This window comes from Podarcis bocagei (assembly GCF_964188305.1).
Source record: "Podarcis bocagei genome assembly, chromosome: 1".
NCBI lineage: Eukaryota > Metazoa > Chordata > Lepidosauria > Squamata > Lacertidae > Podarcis > Podarcis bocagei.
This window is the reverse complement of record NC_138125.1, coordinates 32,542,794-32,565,088: the sequence shown is the minus strand read 5'-3', so window position 1 is coordinate 32,565,088 and position 22,295 is coordinate 32,542,794. Positions and strand designations below refer to the sequence as shown.

Below are 22,295 nucleotides of genomic sequence, written 5' to 3'. Positions count from 1 at the left end.
GGAAAGTTTCGTGTCCAGTTCTGCCCCTGCAGCCCCACTTCCCAGAGCACAGCCCTCCTTGTTCGAGGGCTCGCCTCTGCAAATGCTTTTGAGGGAAACGCACACGACTGCAGGAATGGAAGATGCAGGGCAAGATCTGGAGCCTACAGAGATAGAAAAAAATAGAGTGACAACTTGTTTAATGGAGAGGGGTTCTCCTGGAGCTATATATACATATATTCTACAGTTAGAAAGATCTTTTTTGAGTGTGTGTTTTGCTTGAGGGAGGAACAGCACGCTGGCACAAGCACAGCCACTACTGCTGCCCATTTGCTTCATTTGCGCTCCGGCAGAGGCTAAAAACGGCCTTTGCAATCGACTCTGAAGCTGGACTCCGCGTGCTCCTCTTCACTCTTATAGGGTCTACGCCGGCTGCCGCTCTCCTCGCCCTCAGGGCCGTTCCGCTCCCCGACTTCTCCTCGCCCCGCCCTCCCTTTGTGCTTCGGGGAGCCGCGATTGGTACAACCCGTCGCGCCCTGCCCCTTTCTCGAGCCGCGGTTGGTCGATCCCAGGCTGCATCCGGCCTCTGCCGGGCCTGCTTCCGGTGTGCGCCCTGGGGCTCTTCCTGCCGCCTCTGCCGCCGCCTCCGCGATGCTGCTTCTTTCTCTGGCCCGGGCTCGCTGCCTCAACCGGGCGCTCGGGCGCTCGTTCTGCGCCGCTCGGCAGGTACCGCCTCCCGCAGGGGAAGACGGAGGGGCAGGTCGTGGGCTGGGGCTGCCGCGAAGGTGCTGACGGGCACCAAGGGCAACGGGGGGACGCGGGGCGGCGAGGCGGCGGAGGCCGCAGTCGTGCCCGGGGGAAGGCTGCCTTGCCCTGCCTCGCCTCGCCCCGCTGCCTCTTGCCCGTGGCTAACGGAAGGCTCCGAAGGGGCTGCTGGAGGCGAGCGGGGAGCGCCTCCCGTTGCCTCCGGGCCCTGCCCGTTTTCAGGGCGAGGCGAGGTCAGGCATGGAACTGAACGGCGGCCGTCGGGCACCTCGGAGCCCAAGGCCGGCAGGGGATCCTGCCGGGCGTGAAGGTGGCTCTGAAGGTTGAAGCGCAGCGCGACAGCTTGGCGACGCCTCATATAACGCGGGTCTCTTGTGTCTCTGTATCGGCGGGTGTCGTCCCCCTACAGCAGCCTAGGCGGTAACGGCGAAGGTTTGTTGAGCAGGTGTGACCCCGGTTGACCTCGCACCGCGGATGACTGCAACGATGCCCCTCCCCGCTCTGCCCGGAACCAGGGGTCACCTGCTTCGGTGCCGCACAGCGCATTTGTCTTGTCTAGTCGGAATGTTTATGCATGACGGGATCCTCGTTAATGATCGTCCGTGGCTTTGGGTGTTGCAAATAATTGCCCCCCCCCCCAGTTTTAACCTGTGTGGTAACGGGCCGCCAAGATAAAGTGCCACTGTCTTATCACCAGCTGGCATGGGAAAATATCTCTGTTTTGCAGCAATTATCTGGTTACATCCTAATTAACTGTAATTAACATTCAGCCATCACAGTTTCCCCTTTTCTTCTTTATTACTCTGTTTGGGATGGATAGATTTGAGCAATTTTTTTCTGTGAGAAAGAATAACAAAAAGTAAAATACCTGTTGGGGCATGGTAAGTAGGAGCAATTCTAACCAGGCAGGCACACTGGCATATTTCCAGTGTAAATTAAGCTGCATCATAATTGCTCTTGGCTGGATCATTTTCTGCTCTTCCATTGACTCGTATGGGGTGGATTTTAGTCACACCTGCAATTTTGGTGGTGTAGGTACACTGAACCCTATTCAGGATCAGTGATTGAAGGGAATTAGGATGCAATGTTTGCCCCTCTTCCTGACCTTGACATACCCATTTTTGGCCTCAACAGTGGTGTAACTTCTGCCAACTTAACTAACAATTTCAGCTAATGTAAGTAGATATGCCAGAGTAAGTCCTTCATGTCAGCTCATTTGGACAGCAGGGAGGGAGTGTTGGGAAATATGCCACATCGTAACCTCCTCTATCCAGTATATCTGTGAGTTAGGATTGCACAGTCAGTCTGACTGAAAGCATTTGGCTTTGAAACACAGTTAACTAAAAGGCCAGTGGGAGAACTTGAGTAAAAGATGGAGATATGGATCAAGAAAGGCTGTTGTAGTTACAGTATGTCAAATAAGGAAGAACAAAGGAACTTGAAAGGTCAGATTTGAGTGTTGGGGTTAAAGGAAAGAAGAACTGAAGCAATGGACAAATTTGGCATTGTAAAAACGAAAGGCAGGAATATAAGATGAATTCAAAGTTATTGATTTGAATGATGGGAAGTTTGGATTCAGTATATGTCCAGTTGAGAAGAAATGTATGGGAAACGTATTTGCAAGATGAGTACTTCATTCCAGAGAAGAGCTCTGAAGGTGCTGAATTAGTGACTACCTCACTATTGAATCTTTTGGCGAGAGGAGCAGCAAAAATGTATCAGCGAGCTGCCTACACCTAGAAGGAACAGCTGAAAGGAGTAGCTGAACATGAAAGGTCTTAAAAATTTGTGGACAAAACATTCTCAGAAAGAGAGAGTGTATAAAGCTTTCAAGGTAGCAGAATAAATGAGGAACTTGCTGTGCAGTAAATTGGGGAGGAGGTAGCTGAGAAGGAAAAGACACAAAGTCTTAGTTCACAATAATCAGGTTATCATAGCATAAGAACATAACAGCCTTCTGGATCAAAACAGAGTCCCATCTAGTCCATCATCCTGTTTTCACATTGGTCATCCTGATTCCTATGGGAAGTCTGTAATCAGCCATAAGTGCAACAGTACTCACAAAGAATTGTAAAATATGCTGACAACCAATGTCATGGAACTATTTCAGCAGAGTTCAGCTTTCTCCTACTAAGGTTTTTAGGGCATCTCCACTTTCACTGTCACTATCCAGAGAGAAGTGTCCCACATTAGTTCTCTCTATCCCACCACGTTTCCATTGTGCCCACCATATCTATGTTCTCCCTCCCTGGGAACGGGTCCCTTTTAAGGAATAGTGTTTCTCTTTACCAGAGTAATTCTCTGAACTATACTCTGTGATAGCAGAATAGCTGTGTATACAACACCCTTACCCTGCCCTTGAAGGCCTTGCCCACCAACATCACTTCCCTCCCTACGTTAGCTACTTTGGCCTTGAACAAACGTATTCCCTGAGACCCAGGAGTTCATCAAAAGATTTAGTTTAGTTCCTGGGAATCATGTATGCATCTTACCCACTACTTTCTAGACTTTGCTTCATCTAGGGCCAGAAAACTTTTTTCTCTTAAAACGATGATATTTCAAGTGAGAAATAAAAAGAACTGACATATGTACACACAAGCATTGCTATGGAATTCGTGTATTCTAAGGGTGGGTGGTTGTGTCTGTCATGTTGCATAGAGTAAACATAGCCTTTGATTCAGAATGCCATGTAATCTTGGAAGTTTGGTGTTTGGCATAAAGATTACATGGATAACAACAGGATCTAAGATTGATCAGAACCTTGCCATTTAGATTTGCGTCACCATATCCGCCCCCTCAAACAAACATTTAAGAAGTGTTTTAATGTGTGAATAGCAATGTAGTCATGTTCATTTTGTTTCTTCTATGATTTGTTGGGATGATATGATGTGATATTAAATTATCTGTTTGTTACTCCTGGTGTGAGTAAAGTTATTTGGTAGAATATAATATATATCACAAGTTTTTGTCACAGCCAAGTGTGACATGAATGCAGGGCTGGTTTCTTCCAATCTCATTTTGTTACATTTTATAAATTTATATCGAGACTGGTAAGCCATATAACATGAAGCTCCAGTCCCATCAAGGAGTTCTGGTGGGTATACTGAGAAGGATAGAGTAGTAGCTGCTACTATTCAGTCTCCTTGTGCTATGCACTGCTTGTTCCATATTTCATGTTGTAAAATATATCTGGGCTGTGACTCTTCTGAACCTAGGAATCTGTGCTGTGCAATCAGGATAATACTGGGGGGGAAAATGAACTCAGTGTAATAGCCAGAAGCTAAAATCATAGAATCATAGAGTTGGAAGAGACCACAAGGGCCATCGAGTCCAACCCCCTGCCAAGCAGGAAACACCATCAGAGCACTCCTGACATATGGTTGTCAAGCCTCTGCTTAAAGACCTCCAAAGTAGGAGACTCCACCACACTCCTTGGCAGCAAATTCCACTGTCAAACAGCTCTTACTGTCAGGAAGTTCTTCCTAATGTTTAGGTGGAATCTTCTTTCTTGTAGTTTGGATCCATTGCTCCGTGTCCGCTTCTCTGGAGCAGCAGAAAACAACCTTTCTCCCTCCTCTATGTGACATCCTTTTATATATTTGAACATGGCTATCATATCACCCCTTAACCTCCTCTTCTCCAGGCTAAACATGCCCAGCTCCCTTAGCCGTTCCTCATAAGGCATCGTTTCCAGGCCTTTGACCATTTTGGTTGCCCTCCTCTGGACACGTTCCAGTTTGTCAGTGTCCTTCTTGTACTGTGGTGCCCAGAACTGGACACAGTACTCCAGGTGAGGTCTGACCAGAGCAGAATACAGTGGCACTATTACTTCCCTTGATCTAGATGCTATACTCCTATTGATGCAGCCCAGAATTGCATTGGCTTTTTTAGCTGCCGCGTCACACTGTTGGCTCATGTCAAGTTTGTGGTCAACCAAGACTCCTAGATCCTTTTCACATGTACTGCTGTCAAGCCAGGTGTCACCCATCTTGTATTTGTGCCTCTCATTTTTTTTGCCCAAGTGCAATACTTTACATTTCTCCCTGTTAAAATTCATCTTGTTTGTTTTGGCCCAGATCTCTAATCTGTCAAGGTCGTTTTGAAGCGTGATCCTGTCCTCTGAGGTGTTAGCCACCTCTCCCAGTTTGGTGTCATCTGCAAATTTGATCAGGATGCCCTTGAGTCCATCATCCAAGTTGTTGATAAAGGTGTTGAATAAGACCGGGCCCAAGACAGAACCCTGTGGCACCCCACTAGTCACTCCTCTAATCATTAGCTGAAAATGAGTTTATAAATTATGTAGCTCATCAGAATAGGGATTTCTGCCTCATTACAGTTAATCATGCTACTGTGCTCAGGGAGCTTTATCAAGTCAGTATATGTCCTCTCAGCAATCTTTTGAAGTAAGCTATGATGATTTCCATTTTACTGACATGGGATTGATGCTGTTCGTGGATAAACAAGCATTTGAACTCATGCTTTCCACTTCATCACACTCACTGGGTGATATCCAGCGATGTCATGCACAGAGTAGACCCATTTAAACCAATTGACAAGATTTCAGTGGATCTACTTGTATGACTAGCATTGGCTATCATCCATTTTTTTCATTATATCCCATTGTTTGTACAGGCTTACCTGATGAAATCAAAAGATGAAATCAAAAGCCAGAGGCAGTGCTCACCTTAATTAAACCATTAGGCTTCATAGTAATTCAAATGGGAAGACTATGCATATTAATTGCCTGTAATCGCGAGTTTGATCCTGTTACCCCATTTTGCAATATGTAGCTGTCATACCTCAACATTTAACCATCATATTATATAAGAGAGAGACATACAAGGTTTCGAGAACCTTTCCCTCTTGCTCATTGAAGTTGCAACCCTGTCCACATTTACATGGGAATAAGTCCCATTGAAGTTGGTGGGGCATATTCTAAGTAGGTGTGTAGGATTGCATTGAAGGCTGTGCATTTTGTGAACATAAAGGGGAACTGCAAACAAGCAAAAAAAAAATAATGATCTCCTGTATTAAACTTTATGGATGCCCTTTTCCTGTGGATGAAAAATACAGTGGTGCCCCGCAAGACGAATGCCTCGCAAGACGGAAAACTCCCTAGACGAAAGAGTTTTCCGTTTTGGAGGTGCTTCGCAAAACGAATCTCCTATGGGCTTGCTTCGCAAGACGACAATGTCTTGCGAGTTCCTGCTGGTTTTCCCCCTCCCCCCCTTTTTCTAAGCCGCTAAGCCGCTTATCAGCTGATCTGATAAGCTGATAAGCCGCTAATAGCGCTAATCCTCTAATCCGTCAATGGGCTTGCTTCGCAAGACAAAAAAACCGCTAGACGAAGAGAATCACAGAATGGATTCTTTTCATCTTGCGAGGCACCACTGTACTTGATTGAGATTCCTGCATTGCGGGGGTTGGACGAGATGAACCCCATGGTCACTTTCGGCTCCACAGTTCTGATATTAACTTGGGGCTACTTTCTCTGACAAACTATGGTAGTCACACCTTGCTGATGAGAAGAGGTGTCATTATAGCCTACTGAATCTGAAAACAGTGTATTTATTCTCTACTTTGGAATGTAGAATAGTGTGGAAAGGTGACTGCCTTGAGCTACTCATGACTTATTTTTTTGTATTGGTGATTGTATAATATTTCTCTTCAGCAGGGGAACTGTCCACAGGGGAAACATTCGCTCTCTGGTGAGTCTTTGTGGTTTTTTTTGTTTTTTATTATTATTATTAGGTGTCTTTTATTATTATTAGGTGTCTTGTCTGTTTCATAATCACCGTGACAAGGGAAATCTAATGAAAACCTGGTTAAAAACTATAGTACATTCATACTTTTTTCTTTAAAGCCACAAGTGGTTTTAAAAGTAGTTAAAGATTAAAGAAACTGAGAGATGAATTCCAAGTTTACCTATGATATGTTAAAACAAGCTATGTAGCATAAATGACCAGCTCGCTCAACCAACAGATTTGTGTACAAATTAGATTATTTGAAAATGACCATAATACAGAGTCAGCATAACCACCAATGAACTCCATTTTTAACCTTCCTTGGCAGCTCCCACATTAAAGGATAGATAAATGATTCCTGTTTCCTGCCCAGATACTCAGGATATGTAGGTGGATGAGCACAGTATTTTTAACCTACACTAATTTGATAAGTTTGAAAAAGTAGAGGTGCTCTGATGCATTTCCCATTCACTTAAGGAGGTTTATGCAAAAGGAGTTCTGTATGAATTATGTTCGAAATACATAATTTAGAGAACTGTAGGTTGCCTTGCAAGAGATCTTAGAGGTCATTTTGATGTAACTTTTTGGCTCAGATAATAAGATGATCCCAAGCGCCCAAACATGTTGAAACTCACATCAGAATAAGTTAGCCCACATGACATTACAGGGAGAATTTCTAAGATGGATCCAATAAGTATTTGGAGTCTTGTTCATGATGATTGTTCTGGAAAAAAGACTCTTGGGATCGCCCATTCTGGCATAATTTGACACTGTATAAATTATTTTAGGAACGCTGTGCAATTAATTGGAATTTATTGAGCACTTCCCAAAAAATGGCTCCTTTTAGAAATCATATGTTGTAAACATATTTGTTCTTTATCAAAAAAAAGGGAAGGAGCACAGGGTATGCAAATTTTTCTAAACATTTCTCCCCAGATGCAGATGAATTGAATGATTCTGGATGTTGTGGTGGTAGAGGAAATGCTACAAAGTAAATTAAATGAATGCAGAGATCTTGTGTTAGTGTCTTTTCCATTTCTTGATAGATATTAATCTTGCCCACCTCACTGGCCAACACTTAGCTTTCGGATACTGGGGCTGCTATTAATCCTTTATAAAAAAACAGATAAAGGACTAAGTTGTTGAGGACTAGGATAATGGTGTGGAGACTTTTGCATGCCAATGATAATTGACAGCTGCTATTTTTACCTTTATAACATTTATTAAACAAATTTGTCTTAGTACACATTACAGTAATAAGTGATATAATGTAAACAGATTTCTGATTGAAGTGCTTTCTGCTTTACAGGTGTCTCTCGATGCCAGGGGTTAGCTTATGCCAACAGCAGGAAGCATTTGTAAGTATTCAACTGTATGTAAATAGTCAATATGTTGTGACTATTTGCATGGATTGAGAGTAGCTGCTACAACCCCAGTTCCTAGTTACAGTATTGTCAGAGAGGGGTAGCTGCATTCTCTGTGTCCAAATTATCCCAGACCAGAGTAATCCACATTCTGCACCAAGAGTAGAAGAATTCTTGAACTGTATAAATTACCTGATTTGAATCAATTTATATATTTGCATATTTTGCATAATTTGTTCTGGAGGGGGGAACAAGCTAGGTAGAATCCCAGAAATATGATCTTCCTTGATTGTTGAATGCCTCGAAATAGACTCCCTTAGGTGCTGTGCAGAATGTCATCTGCCCCGATGAGCATGTTAATTGTCAGGGCTGCTGACTGACAACCCAGTCAAGTCAGGCCAACAGATGCAAAATCTGTACTGCTTCTTGCTGGCCTTTAGTTGATCTCTTGTTTCTTGCTCTCCAGGGTAAATGGCTCCCGTGTGTTCACTGTCCGTTATTTCAGAACCACCACAGTGTGCAGTAAGTACCTGAGATGACTGCAACTGGGGGGAGGCCTTCTCTGCCTGCACATTCCCTTCCAACCTTGTTCCTCAACTGATTCTTAGTCTAAACTAAGGAGTACAAAATGCAGGAATACAAAGTAATAGACTGGAATTGTGTTTTTTCTTTGTCATACTACAGGTGGTTTTGATATAGTGTAGGTTGGACTCTGGTATATTATGTCCCTTACTGGTCGCTCCCCCCCCCCTCAAGTGTCTCAGTTGAAGCATGATTATTAGCATGTCACCTGTGTAAAAGATGCTCTGGAAAATAATATAAACTAAAAAAAAGCCTGTTCCTTGTCCTGAGAAGCTTATGATTTGTTTCAACAGTTTGGGAAATAATGGAGAGGCAAGAGTAAGTATATAAATATGTCCTGAATCTACTGCAAAATGACCCCAATGTTCTACTTTTATGGAAGAGGGAGAACATTCTACCTGAGGAGGCAGATATTAAGGAGAAAGGAGAGATGACACTGTTCTGGTTTCCACATAATGCTAAACCACGACTTATTAAACTATAACTTAGCCTTAGGTGTGAGTCCAGCCCAGCAGCTTCTGTGGTTTACTGCCAACAAACAACAGTCTCAAGCCATTGTTTGTCATTGGCTTACAGACCTTGGTTTCTTTCAGTTAAGTTTAGTGTGCTGTGTGAACCCAGCTCCCTTCCTTGACCACCTCACCCCAAATGCTCATCAAAGACACAAGGCAAGAGCAGCTGGGAAACAAATCAAACTTCAGAGAAGAAAACCACGGTTTGTTTTATCATCTGTGGGACGACAAACCATGGCTTGTGTGTGAATAGGTCAGTGTAGATGCTCTCGGAGGTGTTTCTAGATATAAGAGGTTTCTAATAATTCTGTTTGTCCATAGACATTCCAGAATCTAAAATGACTGAATATGAAGGCTTTTACTACATGCAGATATACATTTCTTCTACAGGGGAAGAAGTTGTTACAGTGAACACACCAGCATTTGCAGAATCAGTCACAGAGGGAGATGTCAGGTGGGAGAAAGGTAAGAGGCAGCTTTTTTGTCTTCTATGGTTTTCTTGGTCTGTTGTGGGAATACACTAAAGTCGTAATTGGTGAAAGGAGCTCTGGACACACTTATTCGATAGGTGAAAATTGACCAAACTAATTAAAGATTGAAAGGTCAATGTAAGTCCTCTATGAGGTATGTAATGTCCAGACCCTTATTATGATCTTGCAAGTCCTCCGGCATATATGTAAGAATTGAGACTCTCTGCGAGGCATTGATGTGAGCTTTAAGAAAATGAGCTTTAAGAGTTCCCTTACTTAGGGTGGTTCTTTTCATTTTTAGCTGTGGGTGACACAGTAGGAGAAGATGAAGTGGTATGTGAGATTGAAACAGACAAGGTAAACGTCCTATTTTTCTTGTATAATTAGAAACGCCAGATGATGTATTCAGTTATGCGTGGTGTGCAGAAAATAGAGAAAATGCCAGTTGTAGGAAACAGGATGCCCGACTAGATAGGCCTTTTGGTCTGATTCAGCAATGTTGCTCTTATGGGGTAGTTTCTTGATGCTCTCCAGAGTGGAGGTGGGTAAGCTAAAGACAACAGAAGATCACAAAACCTGGGCAAGGGGCACTCTTCTAGATTTTGACTCGAAAAACTTGCTTGTTTTCAACTATGCCTGCTGGGAGCTTGCATGTCCTCCACCATTCTCAAATTGAGAGTGAATCAGTTTTTATACTGGAGAGGGAGAGGCTTATTAGTAAATGCCATACCACTGGCTTCCTCTGGGGGCTCTGAACAAGCAGTACAGTTGATACAAATAAATAACTGTACTGTTCCTTCTTGTGATGAAATGCAGAGTTGATTTCCAGTGAAATATGTATACCCCCAAGATGTAATATCTCCATGATGCTGTTTCTTTGCATGATTTCTGCAGAAAGGCCAATCCCATTCATGTATCATTCATTCCTCTTCAAGGGATAGTCCCATTTACTTAACATATTTTCTTTTGATGATTAGAGGAGAGCTCATTTGTGTTTTATCTGCAGACATCTGTGCAGGTTCCAGCTCCGGCAGCTGGCGTAATTGAAGCACTTCTAGTTCCTGATGGGGGGAAAGTGGAAGGAGGTACACCTTTGTTTAAACTCAGGAAAACCGGAGGTAAGTTGGGACCAGCCATGTCTGTTTCTTACACTGTCACAGCTGCGACAATGATGGGCTTTGCTGCAAAAATAAAGAATCCGTATCTGAATGCTGTAACTAGACTGAATTGTCCAAATTCAACTTGACTTGCATAATTTGGCAGGGAAAAAATCACAGTAATTCCCTGCAAAATTTTATGGGCAATGTGTAAAAATATAAGGGTTTGTGATTTATTGAAAGATAGATAAATAGAAAGAGGCAGGTTCTTTGAGGAGGGGTGGAATGTGGGAACAGGTGACTCATTCAGTTACTACATTTGTTCCCATGGAAGCACCACACTGAGGAACCCTGCTCTAGACTCTTGTCAGTCAGCCCTTAGTAGATGTTAGACCTGGGAACAGGGCCTCAGTTGCTAATCTCAAAGCCTCGAGCAAATTAGTGTGGGTATACACAATGCCAGATGCAACCTGGTAGCAAACCATTTTAAGGCTTTAAAGGTCGCCACCAGCACTTTCGGTTAGTTTCCAAACTCAGCTTTTAAAAGAACCTAATCTATGGAACTTGCTGCCTCCTGATCCCGCTGCCTCTGTGCATAGCTATACCATTTCACAAGTTTATTTTCTGGGTGCTAGCAGCCAATGAGACAAGTGAGCTTCGTCTTATTATATTAATATGGGCTCCTGACTCAAAAGGGTACTTTTCTCAAAGATACTGAAAGAGCCTGCTTGGATGGTCTGTGGAAAAAATGCACCTCTTGGATTCTGTCTGCCTGTGCAACTGCCTTTCTCAATTCTTCTGTTTAGCTGCACCTGCCAAGGCCAAACCAGCAGCAGCCCCTGCACCAGAACCGCCAGCGCCTCCTCCTCCTCCTGCAGCAGCACCTGCCCCTGCAGCACAGATTCCCACTACGATGCCTCCAGTGCCCCCTGTGTCATCACTCCCTGTGGATTCTAAACCAGGTGAGACCAAGACCATCTCTAATCCCCCTTAACCAACCTCCTTCCACCTGCATAAGCAGGGAGTTATTCCGAACTGGAGACTGCAGAACTGCCCACAGGAGAGTGTTAAAGAACGTCCGCCTTGCTACCTAGCATGCATTAGGTATCATCTCCCAAATGCGTATTTCATCTCTACTTCAGATAGCCTTCGTGTTCATCCATTGCTTGCCAGGACATAAACCTTCTTCTCTCAGTCCCTTGACACATTTCTCTCCCCACCCCCCATTTTCTTTCAGTTTCTGCAGTAAAGCCAGCTGCAGCTGCTCCTGCGGCGGAACCCGGGGTCAGCAAAGGAGCCAGAGTGGAGCAAAGGGTAATTGGAAACTTCTTGTGCCTATGGGGCAGTGGATGAGGGTGATTGAGGCCGAGTGGGGACCATTCTTTTGCCTGAAAAACCTCCAGTCTAAGCCTCATGAGATGCAGTGGTCAAGTTGTGTTGTACAGTGGTACCTCGGGTTACATACGCTTCAGGTTGCATACGCTTCAGGTTACTTCTTGCTGGCCTTTAGTTGATCTTCTTGCTGGCCTTTAGTTGATCTCCACTAATCCATAAATACTACCTCGGGTTAAGAACTTTGCTTCAGGATGAGAAATTGTGCTCTGGCGGCGCGGCGGCAGCGGGAGGCCCCATTAGCTAAAGTTGTGCTTCAGGTTAAGAACAGTTTCAGGTTAAGAACAGACCCCCAGAACAAATTAAGTTCTTAACCCGAGGTACCACTGTACTATTCTGTGAGCAGTGGCTGAATACAGCAAAGTTTTTAGCTCATGAGAACTGCCTTTCCTACTTGTGTTATTCCTGGTAGTGATAGTCAACAATGTGAATCCTTGTCAACGTCAGTTTGCAAAACTACCTTTCCCCCATTACAGTCAAACCTCGGTTGTTGAACGTAATCCGTTCCAGAAACCCGTTCGGCTTCCGAAATGTTTGACAACTGAGGCGTGGCTTCTTATTGGTTGCAGGAGCTTCCTGCACTGAAGCGGAAGCCGTGTCGGACATTTGGGTTCCGAAAAACGTTTGGAAATCGGAGCATTTACTTCAGGGTTTTTGGCGTTTGGGAGCTGAAATGTTTCAAAACGGAGGTGTTCGGGATCTGAGGTTTGACTATATCTCTTTTTGTTCCACTTCAGGTGAAAATGAACAGGATGCGTCAACGCATTGCTCAGCGCCTGAAAGAGGCTCAAAATACATGTGCCATGCTGACTACCTTCAATGAAATTGATATGAGGTAAGGACCATATCTTCAGTATGTGCAGGTAAGCCAAGATCTTTCCATGTTGCACTAAGAACAGGAACTTTGGCTCATTGGTGTGCATTGATCTTGTGTGTTTTGTCCTGGGATGAAGTGGTTTTAGCCAGCTCCTTGGTTGTATAGGGTTGAGGCTGTTTCTAAGCAAGGACTCAGCTGTGCAACCGGCCGAAAGGCAGGTCCTGGAGCTCTCGCCCAGCCTTAGCATCTCTCCTTGGCAGTTGGAGAACCAACTGTGTTCCATGAAGTGCGTTTGTGGGCTGAGCACTAATGGATTTGGGGAGGGGGAAGCTTATGTTTCAGCACATTAAGGAAAATGGTGCCCAAATCAAATTGCTCTATGAAATCCTATCCTGCTTCTTAAGACAAAACACGTAAATATTTGGTGCTTGGAATAATAAGGTTGGCAAAATAATCATGATTGGAGAGGAAATGCTGCAACTTACCTCATTTTAGAGGCTAATGGAGGTGTCGCTTTACTCTGGCCTTGGGCTCTTGTTGCAGTCAGTAATCTGCTTTGGATTGATTGTCCCCCGACTTGCAAGGGCTTAGGCCAAGGCCTTATGCCTCCCCACTGGGTGTCAGTGTCTGCTGTAAAGGCTTCTCATGATGGCTTCCTCCCCTCAGACCCTTGTATCTTGGGAGGCGGTAATGTCTTTGGACGGTAATCCTAGCTCTAAACAAGATTAGGCAAAGGAAAACAAACAATCTAAACCCAAAGGGGCACTTGTACTTGCTAAAAACTGCCTCTCTAAAGCCATATTGTCTGGGAGGGGGAAGATGAAGGCTATTACTTCAATGCCTGCCTAGAATTGTCAAGACAAAGCTGTTCTGTTCAATTTGGGTAGCTGGCCTCTGTTCCAGTAAGTGAATGATGGTAACTGCTACTTTCTGTACTCTGATTGAGGGCATTTTAGAGTCATTGCATCAGAAGTCCTCCAACGTACATAGTCCCAAACTCATGTGCTTGTTAAGTGTGGCCAAACGAACAGGAGACAAGGTTTACTTTTTAGATAGTCATAAACAAAACGAGGGTCAAATTCTGTCAGGATGGATGGAGCCTGCTGGAGGCACAAGGTCCCCACTCATTTCCCATTATGCTTATTTTGAAGTTTGCTTTCACTGTGTCAATACTGAACCCAAGAGACCACTAACCTGTCTACTCAGGCTTTGTGGAGCTCTCCAAGGTGTTGGGAAGATGTATTCTGTACTCTCATTGGCCAAACATGTGCCTATTGGAAGCCTTCAGACAAGATATGAGCATTCTGCCCCTTTATGATCACTAGGAACTGGTATTAAGAGGCATACTGCTTTCTGTTACTGGAAGCAGTAGATAGCTGTCATGGTTAGCTTTATCTCATCCTCTTTTAAAGCCATCAGGGTTAGTGGTCCTCACTGACATCTCGTGAGTGTGAAGTCCATAGTTTTGCTACGTGCACTGTGAAGAAGTTCCTTCTTCTAAATCTCCCAACAGCAGTGAAGAACCTATAACCAGCAGGCAAATCTAACATTTTATTCCTCCTTTGACCAGATGTGTGGTGGTTGTCCCCATAATTTAAATATCTATAGGAATTTTAAAGTGCCTGAAAGCTCATGGGGATACTTTGAACAGCCATATGCATTTCAGCATAGTATGCAGTAGCTTGCTTTGGTGACACCCTGAGGGTAACATTAGTAATGGTTGTAAAGTAATGGCTGTTGTAAACTTTGTGGAGGGAGAAAATACTCCTGATATACTTCTCAGAGATCAGCCAGTCTATACTGCAGTGAAACTCTTTGTTGAAACTCTGATAACATTTCTTTTTAAAAAAAATATTAATAAACTGCAAGCCACTTTTGAAATAAGGGTTGAGCCACAAAGTAACTCTAGTCAGGAATGTGCTGCAGATCTGGTGCTTAAGTAGATACAGGAAGCAAGAACTTTCCTTTTCCTAGTAGTAAATGTTCTTCTGGTGGCTTTTTCAGTAACATCCAGGAAATGAGAGCCCGGCACAGGGACAACTTCCTGAAGAAGCACAATATGAAACTTGGCTTTATGTCTGCCTTCGTGAAAGCTGCAGCCTTTGCCTTGCAAGAGCAGCCTGTTGTAAATGGAGGTGAGAACAATGGGGCAGTGTTTCTGAGATGCCTGAGTGTCATGAGCAAGCCTCTGTGGAAGGTAGTACTATCAGACCTCATGATGAAGTCTCTGCACTTGTGCAAAGAAAAGCAACTGTGTTGTGACAAACCCTTTCATAGTGAAAGGATATTCACTTGGGCAGAAGTTGGTCTATGGAAAGAAATTGCATGCCCAACTCCTGCTGTTTTTTACCTTTTCCATGCGTCTGTGTAAATGAGACAAGACTGCCTATTCCTCCAAACACACAGGACTTGAAGGAAAAAGAAAAGGTCAAGGCACTTGCTCCTTGCAAGGTGGTGACTGGCGGAAGCCTCGTGTTTCCTTTACACTTGGCATATCAGCTTCCCTCCATTACTAATTTTTAGTGAATGGAAGGAAGAGATGGACTAAATCAATAAAGCTTGATTTTTGCTCCTGATTAGAGCCTTGACTCGTGATGCTGCTGTATGTAATAGCCTACTTTTCTTTCTCCATCTAGTGATAGACGATACTACCAAAGAGATTGTGTACAGGGAATATGTGGATATCAGTGTTGCAGTGGCGACTCCTAGGGTATGTATTGTGGGAACATGTATCTGGCTGATGCATGGGACATCATTTGGTTTGCTGTTCAGCTGTAAGAAATGAAAATTCAGAGACAAGCTTCTTGGCTTTGTCTAATCCTACAGCAGGGGAGGGTGCTTGTTCTTGTCCAAACCTCCAGGGTGGCATGGGGGATCAGTCATAGGCCTAGTGAGATACAGAGGTCATCAAATTTGACTGGGGAGGGGGTAGAGGAAGTAAGTCCCCCAATCCTGTTTTAGATACACCCATTGGCGCCAGCTCCTAAGGGCCAAGGGAGTTCCACCCCCTCAATGTTCAGAGCGTGTTCAGCTCCGTCCCCTGGCTCCTCAAGATGTTGGGCTGCCTCAATCAGTTAGAGAAGATGGTACCTCTGGATACACCCCTCTGTCCAGTGATGGCTTGCTCTATATTTGGCTCTTGTTGTCATGTTATGTATGTTGTGTTTGACTCAGAGATCTTTGTTTCTTTCAGGGTCTTGTGGTCCCTGTAATCAGAAACGTAGAAACAATGAACTTTGCTGACATTGAGCGAGCAATCAATGAGCTGGGGGAAAAGGTAATATTTCGAGTGTAAAGGGTTCTCAAGGGTGAAAACCACACACGCATCTTTCTTAAGGAGAATCAGAAGGGGGAAAGGGGAGTGTGACTAAGACAGTGGCAGGATGAAGGCTCTGGTTCAGTAATTTGACAAAAAGCTAAAGCCAACTGCAGAGTCTCCACTTCAAGAAGCCTTAAAATTCCAGGTCCAGATATATATCTAGCATTCAGTGCTCTGTGATACATCACCTGAAAACACTTGGCCGTTCTGACTAATAGATGTTGATCGACAAGTTTTCTGGAAGACAAATCTAACTTTTAAAAAAGTGATCTAAACTAGTAGCCATCTCCATATCTGGTTGCAGTTCAAGAAAAAACATATTGTTTATGGTAAATTTGCAAATAACATGAAACAGAGTGGAATCAAGTTTGTCAACAGTAATGGGGAGGGTGTTCTCAAGGAAGTATATTGTGGGGGGAGACGGAAACTCATTCTGCTGTGCCTTAAAGACATAGCACTTTATATGGTGGCACAGTGATGATAGTCCCTTCCATTGTATTGGAACCAAGTGTACCTGTATTCCTTTTTTTTTTTACACCCATAAATAATATTTTGGACATTGCTGTGGCAAAATAGGAACAACTCAATTTATTTTTATCCTTCTTAGAATTGCCATGTGTTGAAAAAGGTACATTCTGTTAGTCTTAAGCTACCCCAGCAAAAATCTAGCTATTGCTCTCTGTCTTGTGCTTTGATCAATCTGAATTTGATAGCACCCTCAACCTTGAAGATATTTATATGAACTTCAAAGGACTCCCCCTGTAACCTCAATATTTTCACTGGTCATTGGGGATTCTCAGATAACTTCTTGCCTTTGCTTAGTGTGGGGAGCTTTCTGAGGTGTTCACATGCTAGTGATACTGAGTATTTCTCTCTCCCCCCCCCCCCCCGTTTCAGGCCCGCAAGAATGAGCTTGCCATTGAGGATATGGATGGCGGTACATTCACCATCAGTAACGGCGGTGTATTTGGATCCCTGTTTGGGACGCCCATCATCAACCCCCCTCAGTCTGCTATCTTGGGCATGCATGGCATCTTTGAAAGGCCTGTTGCTGTTGGAGGCAAGGTATGTACTGTATGGAAGGTTAAGGGGCTTAATGGGGCTTTTAAACGTTACCTTAGCCGCTGGCAAGCCACTTTTCTGTAACTGGCTCCTGCACAGGTGAGATGACATGTAAATGACCAGGCTAGGTAGATAAGTCAATATATTATTATTATTGTTGTTGTTGTTGTTGTTGTTGTTGTTGTTGTTATATTATGCCGCCCACCTGACTGGGTTGCCTCAGCCATTCTGGGGGCTTCCAGAAAAATATCAAAACCCAATAAAACATCAGATATTAAAAACTTGCCTATACAGGCCTGCCTTCAGTGTCATAGAGTTGCTTCTGTCCCTTGACATTGATGGCTGGGTGTTCCACAGGGCGGGCGCCACTACTGAGAAGGCCCTCTGCTAGCTTCTGTGTAACTTAAATGTTACACAATGATTGAAATGCCAGAAGACCCTCAGAGCAGGACCTCATTGTCTAGGCTGAATGATGGGGTGGAGATGCTGCTTCAGGCAGCATCTTCCAGATGGCTAGAGTAATGTTTAAACGGGACCTTCAGTCTAGTAAAATAGAACCATAAAATTGTGGAGTTGGAAGTGACCCTGGGGGTCATCTAGTCCACCTCCCTGCATTGCAGGAATATGCTGCTGCCCCATACAGGGATTAAACCTGCAGCCTTGGCATTATCAACACCACACACTAATCAACTGTCCAGTCTGATGATGGAGAAGGTAAAAATAAGCGGTATTGGTAAAAAGATTAATAAGAATATGTAAATACGGATTGACAATGGTTGGAAATATATAGTTATAAATAGGTTAAGATATTAAGTAAAGATAAATGATAGAGGGTAAGGATTTGCTGAATTAAATATTTGAACTGGAAGACAAAAAAGGGGGTGTGAGGAGGTCAGGAAACAAGTAATTGAAATATAAGACATGAAAATGTTCTTTTTTTCTAACTTTCTTTTTACTTTTTATGTATTTTTGTATTTTTGTATCTCTTTTTCTTTTATTATTGTTATTCTGTTCTATTTTTTATCCTTAATTCTGTAACTTTTTATTGTTTGTAAAATTCTAATAAATATCTTAAAAAAAAATATGATGGAGCCCTGACAAGTGCAGCAGAAAAGGACCAACTGGAAGTTTTGACCGCTGTAAAATTATTCTGAGAAGATAGGGGAGTATTCTGGGTTCGAATTAGAGGGTGAATGTGTGGGGGAAAGGTTTGAAGAGTTTGTGTCAAATTGTTAAGACATAAGAAAACTCCAGCTTGGGGGTATCCCAAACAGGTTTCACTTTCTTAGTTATGCAGGGCGCATGTAACTTAAAATGTAACTTGCTTAGGCTTTGAGGTACAGCGCCAAGTTGATTACAAAAGAAAATGTTCAGCTTAACAGTCTCTTTTTTCTTCCTTAGGTTGAGGTGCGCCCAATGATGTATGTGGCCCTGACATACGACCACCGGTTGATTGATGGCAGAGAGGCGGTGACTTTCCTGCGCAAGATCAAGGCTGTGGTGGAAGATCCTCGTGTGCTGCTGCTTGACCTGTAAAGAACAGCAGCTCCCACCTGCCCCATCCAGTAGAGCAAGGACGCAGCAGCAGCAGATGGAACAGAGGACATTCAGGAATCAGCAGGGCTTCATTCCAGTCATCTCCTCCCCCTAGTGGCAGGAGGTGCTTTGAAAGGAACCCCCGAGGGTAGTGTGCCACCCACCTTTCCTGCCTCTTCCAAGGATGGTTCATTTTCTTCCCAGGGCAGACAAGCAGGTGTCATTACCTGTTCAGATGTAACCTACCATTTCCCCTCTTCTTGCTCCAAACAGACATAGCCTCATCTCTCTCTCTCCCTCTCGATCTTATGGGAACAGAAGCTGCCTGCTGTTTAGCTAGAGCTTCCCTCCTGAGCAGCTCTTGCACAGAAACTCAGCTTTAATTCAGTATCATTGCGGCAGCTGTTGGAGGGGAAAGGCTGGTCTCTGCTCCACTTGAAGGCTCTAGATCTTTGGAACAGCGAAGCTAGCCTGAGGCTCTCTAGGGCGATTCAGTTGCTGTGCCTGATCTTACATGCCTCCAGTAACAGAGAGTAAATCTGCACTCCAGCCACCTTGCGGGTTTTTTGACCTTAACGGGATGAGGCACTCCCAGGGGTTACTGCCTCCCTAGCCATTATCTAGATCCTCTCCTAGTAGTGAGGGGCAGTTCTAAGGATTGTTTTCAGGGACCGTCCTCTGCCTCATCCCTTCCCAAGCAAGGAAGTGGCAGTAGCAGCTCTCTCCCTCTCCCACTTGGAAGTTGTTTCTTTCGTTCTAAGCCTCTGGTAGGGCAGAATGGGTGTCCCATCTCGCTGTCAGGTCCAGTTCAAGTTGACTGGCTGCTGGGGATTAGGGGGAGATGGCAACCTTCAGTGGCTGTCCTACGTTCCATCTAATCCTCACTGAATGGTTTTATCAACTTCGTGACTGCAATGGTATGGTAATGTAGGTTGGGACTAGGTTGTCTTGTGTGGCATGTATCCTAGCCTAAGGCTTGCTGGTTCATGGGGACATATCCTTAGTACAATAGCGTGCACATATATTGTTGAGTGAGAGGGTTGCTAGTGCCTGCAGGGTTTATTACTCTTGTTCGCCGCACAGAACTTGTAATTAAAGTATTTAACATGACAGATTTTAAACAAAATAAAACAAGGAAATTATGTTTGTGTGTGTATGAATGGGAGAAATGCAATACAGTGGGATGATACTTAGGGTAAGACATGTTTATAAGCAATTGAGGAACACCTTCAAAGGAACAGAACCTGAGCTGAGTTTGCCCAAGTTTTTCTGAGTTTAGTACAGATGGCATAAATTAGATAACTCACTTCTGGGTAACAGAACTGTCAGTGTATGTGATCTGCCTCATTCTAGATCAGTTCAGATGTAATGCCAAATCACAGGGGCTATGTGAACAAACTCTGTCTTACATGACCCCACCCCACCCCAGTCCATTCACTGTTAAATAAAAAGCCATAGCTTGACATTATAGCCAAGGCAAGAAAACTATAGTTTGCCCACAATCCTAGTTCAGACTGATTTGTCATCTTGGTTTGCAAGCAAACCAGTTTGCCTGGTTTAGACGTGACAGTAAATTATGACTTCAAGCTCTGCATCTGTTGGGAAGATTTTGGAGTGTGCCTACATTAGATGTTTTAAATGTTATGCTGTCCCCTTAAAGGATTTTGGTAGCCAAAAACAGGAAAGAGATTGGGATCTTTGAAGGCAGCCGTCACAATAGTCTGCCATAGTTATATTTTATGTAGCAGGGAAACTACTTGTTCCCCAGCCCTTCAAGGCAAAATGGCTTCATACAACTCAAAACACACAGTATTATTTTTTAGTCAATTCCCCCAAACCAAAAACAGTTCTTTATTTTTTTTAAAAAATGGGAGAGACAAAGGAAGATGTCTGAGGGTGCTATGGTACCCACAAGTGTCATGTTCCTAAACAAAAAGCAGTGTAGGTGCGTCCTTCTCAGCTCCTCCCCCCCACAGTTTAAGTGCTCTTCAGATTGGCTTGAGATGCTGCAGTTGGCAATATGGTCACGGGTTGCTAATGCAGATTTTTCTACTCTTGAAACATTGGATTGAAGCACAGCTGCAGTGGTGTATAGGTACCTAAAAAGCTTGATTTAAACCAAAGCAATAGTTAGCTCTGTGACTCGTATTGTGTTGGCTGATGTTTGGTGTACTTTCTGCCGTGCCTCTGCACCCACTCTCAAGTTTTAATGGGACAGAACTAGAAAAGACTTTATTAGTCAAAAGCATCTCATAGGAGGAAAAGAGCAAACTCTGTAGTTTGTAGAGCTACCTGGAGGTCCGGAGAATCCCAAGGAAATTAAATAATCTAGGTTCTCATGTATGTCCTATCAATTTGGGTACCCTTTCTAGCCTTCAACAGGTGAATAGCACTGGTAGCAACAGGGGAAGTAGTTTTACAATCAGCTTCTCTGTACGAAGGACTGTGAATCAGGCCTACTTTCTTTACCAAAACTAATCACCATCCATAGCAGACATACTAATCTCAAGCAGTTGTCTTGCGAGAAGTATATACAATGTCAAGTACTGCTATAAAGCATCAGGATTGAAACACCTATTTATTATTATTAAGATCATTGGTTCTGGTCTGTTTGTTCTATGTGAGCTATACACTTTCTCACTGTACAGCTATGATGTAAGAGGCCTGAAATGTTTTCAGATGAAAAGTCAGCTGCTGAATTTGTCCGATGTTCATCCTATACAGTGGTACCTCGGGTACGCTTCAGGTTACAGACTCCGCTAACCCAGAAATAGTACCTCAGGTTAAGAACTTTGCTTCAGGATGAGAACAGCAATTGTGATGGCAGCGGGACACCCCATTAGCTAAAGTGGTGCTTCAGGTTAAGAATGGACCTCCAGAATGAATTAAGTTCTTAACCCGAGGTACTACTGTATATGCTCATTGGGGATCGATTTGCAATATCTACTTGGGCTAAAGATGCAAACAGTTTCTCAATTTAAGTTTACAAATGTGTGTTGGAGGAGTTGGGCTACTGTTGAGAACAGCTACTGCAGCTGCCCAGAAATCTATTTATACATACCATACAAAGAAAAATGGTATTGAACTACGGTATGTTGCAATGTTTAGCCATTGGAACCTAGAATACGTAGACTAGGACCTAAACAGCTGAGTGTGTATGACTCACATAGGAAGTACAGTGGCTGCTTCCAGGAAGGCTTAGCTGTTCCTGAAAGAAAAATGGGCTACATATTATTGCCATCAAGTATTTTAGAATAAGGCTGAAGGGTGTTACCTCCACTGTTCCAAAGCAATTCTCATGATGTGTGAAAGACTCCTGGTACCTCTTAAAAAAGGGTAGACAAGTCCACATTTTTTTAGTTGACATATACAGCCTACAACAACAGTATTTCCCATCCTTACAACCACACACAGCGCACCCATCACCTTTGAACCAGTTCTGAAGACAGTGTTGTGTGCATATTTTGTGCCAGAAACCAGTCATATTTTACACACCTTGGCTTACATGTTTTTCCAGCATACCTTGCATAGGAAGGTACCTCATCTACCTGTAGTGGTGAGCTGCCTCAGCTGGTGGAAGCCAAGCTACACCTTTGCATGGGCATTACAATAGAACCAGCTAGCAGTGTTGCTAAAGATCGCACGCAAGTGCTTGG

General features: G+C 43.7%; 1 protein-coding gene across 2 annotated transcripts; it reads left to right on the top strand.

Annotated features, from left to right (window-relative positions):
* The first annotated feature begins 556 nt into the window (after positions 1–556).
* On the top strand, positions 557–19,781 carry DLST (dihydrolipoamide S-succinyltransferase). Of its 2 annotated transcripts, none has more exons than XM_081209400.1 (15): positions 557–705; positions 6,416–6,452; positions 7,798–7,846; positions 8,319–8,374; positions 9,337–9,411; positions 9,718–9,773; positions 10,423–10,534; positions 11,320–11,475; positions 11,751–11,827; positions 12,643–12,740; positions 14,727–14,857; positions 15,359–15,432; positions 15,916–15,999; positions 16,939–17,106; positions 18,505–19,781. In XM_081209400.1, exons 1-15 carry the CDS (start codon positions 631–633, stop codon positions 18,637–18,639), a joined length of 1,383 nt encoding a protein of 460 aa, XP_081065526.1. In that variant the 5' UTR covers positions 557–630; the 3' UTR covers positions 18,640–19,781. The 2 variants fall into 2 exon arrangements, with proteins under 2 accessions (XP_081065526.1, XP_081065527.1); XM_081209401.1 differs by having other exon boundaries at positions 577–705; positions 6,419–6,452.
* Positions 19,782–22,295: the final 2,514 nt, after the last annotated feature.

Excerpts from the sequence above, each read along its gene's own strand:
- DLST (XM_081209400.1), top strand. The coding sequence starts at position 631 with ATGCTGCTTCTTTCTCTGGCCCGGGCTCGCTGCCTCAACCGGGCGCTC. Across the intron at positions 7,847-8,318 it reads GCCAACAGCAGGAAGCATTT|GGTAAATGGCTCCCGTGTGT; the intron begins GTAAGTATTCAA and ends CTTGCTCTCCAG. Across the intron at positions 9,774-10,422 it reads GTGAGATTGAAACAGACAAG|ACATCTGTGCAGGTTCCAGC; the intron begins GTAAACGTCCTA and ends TTTTATCTGCAG.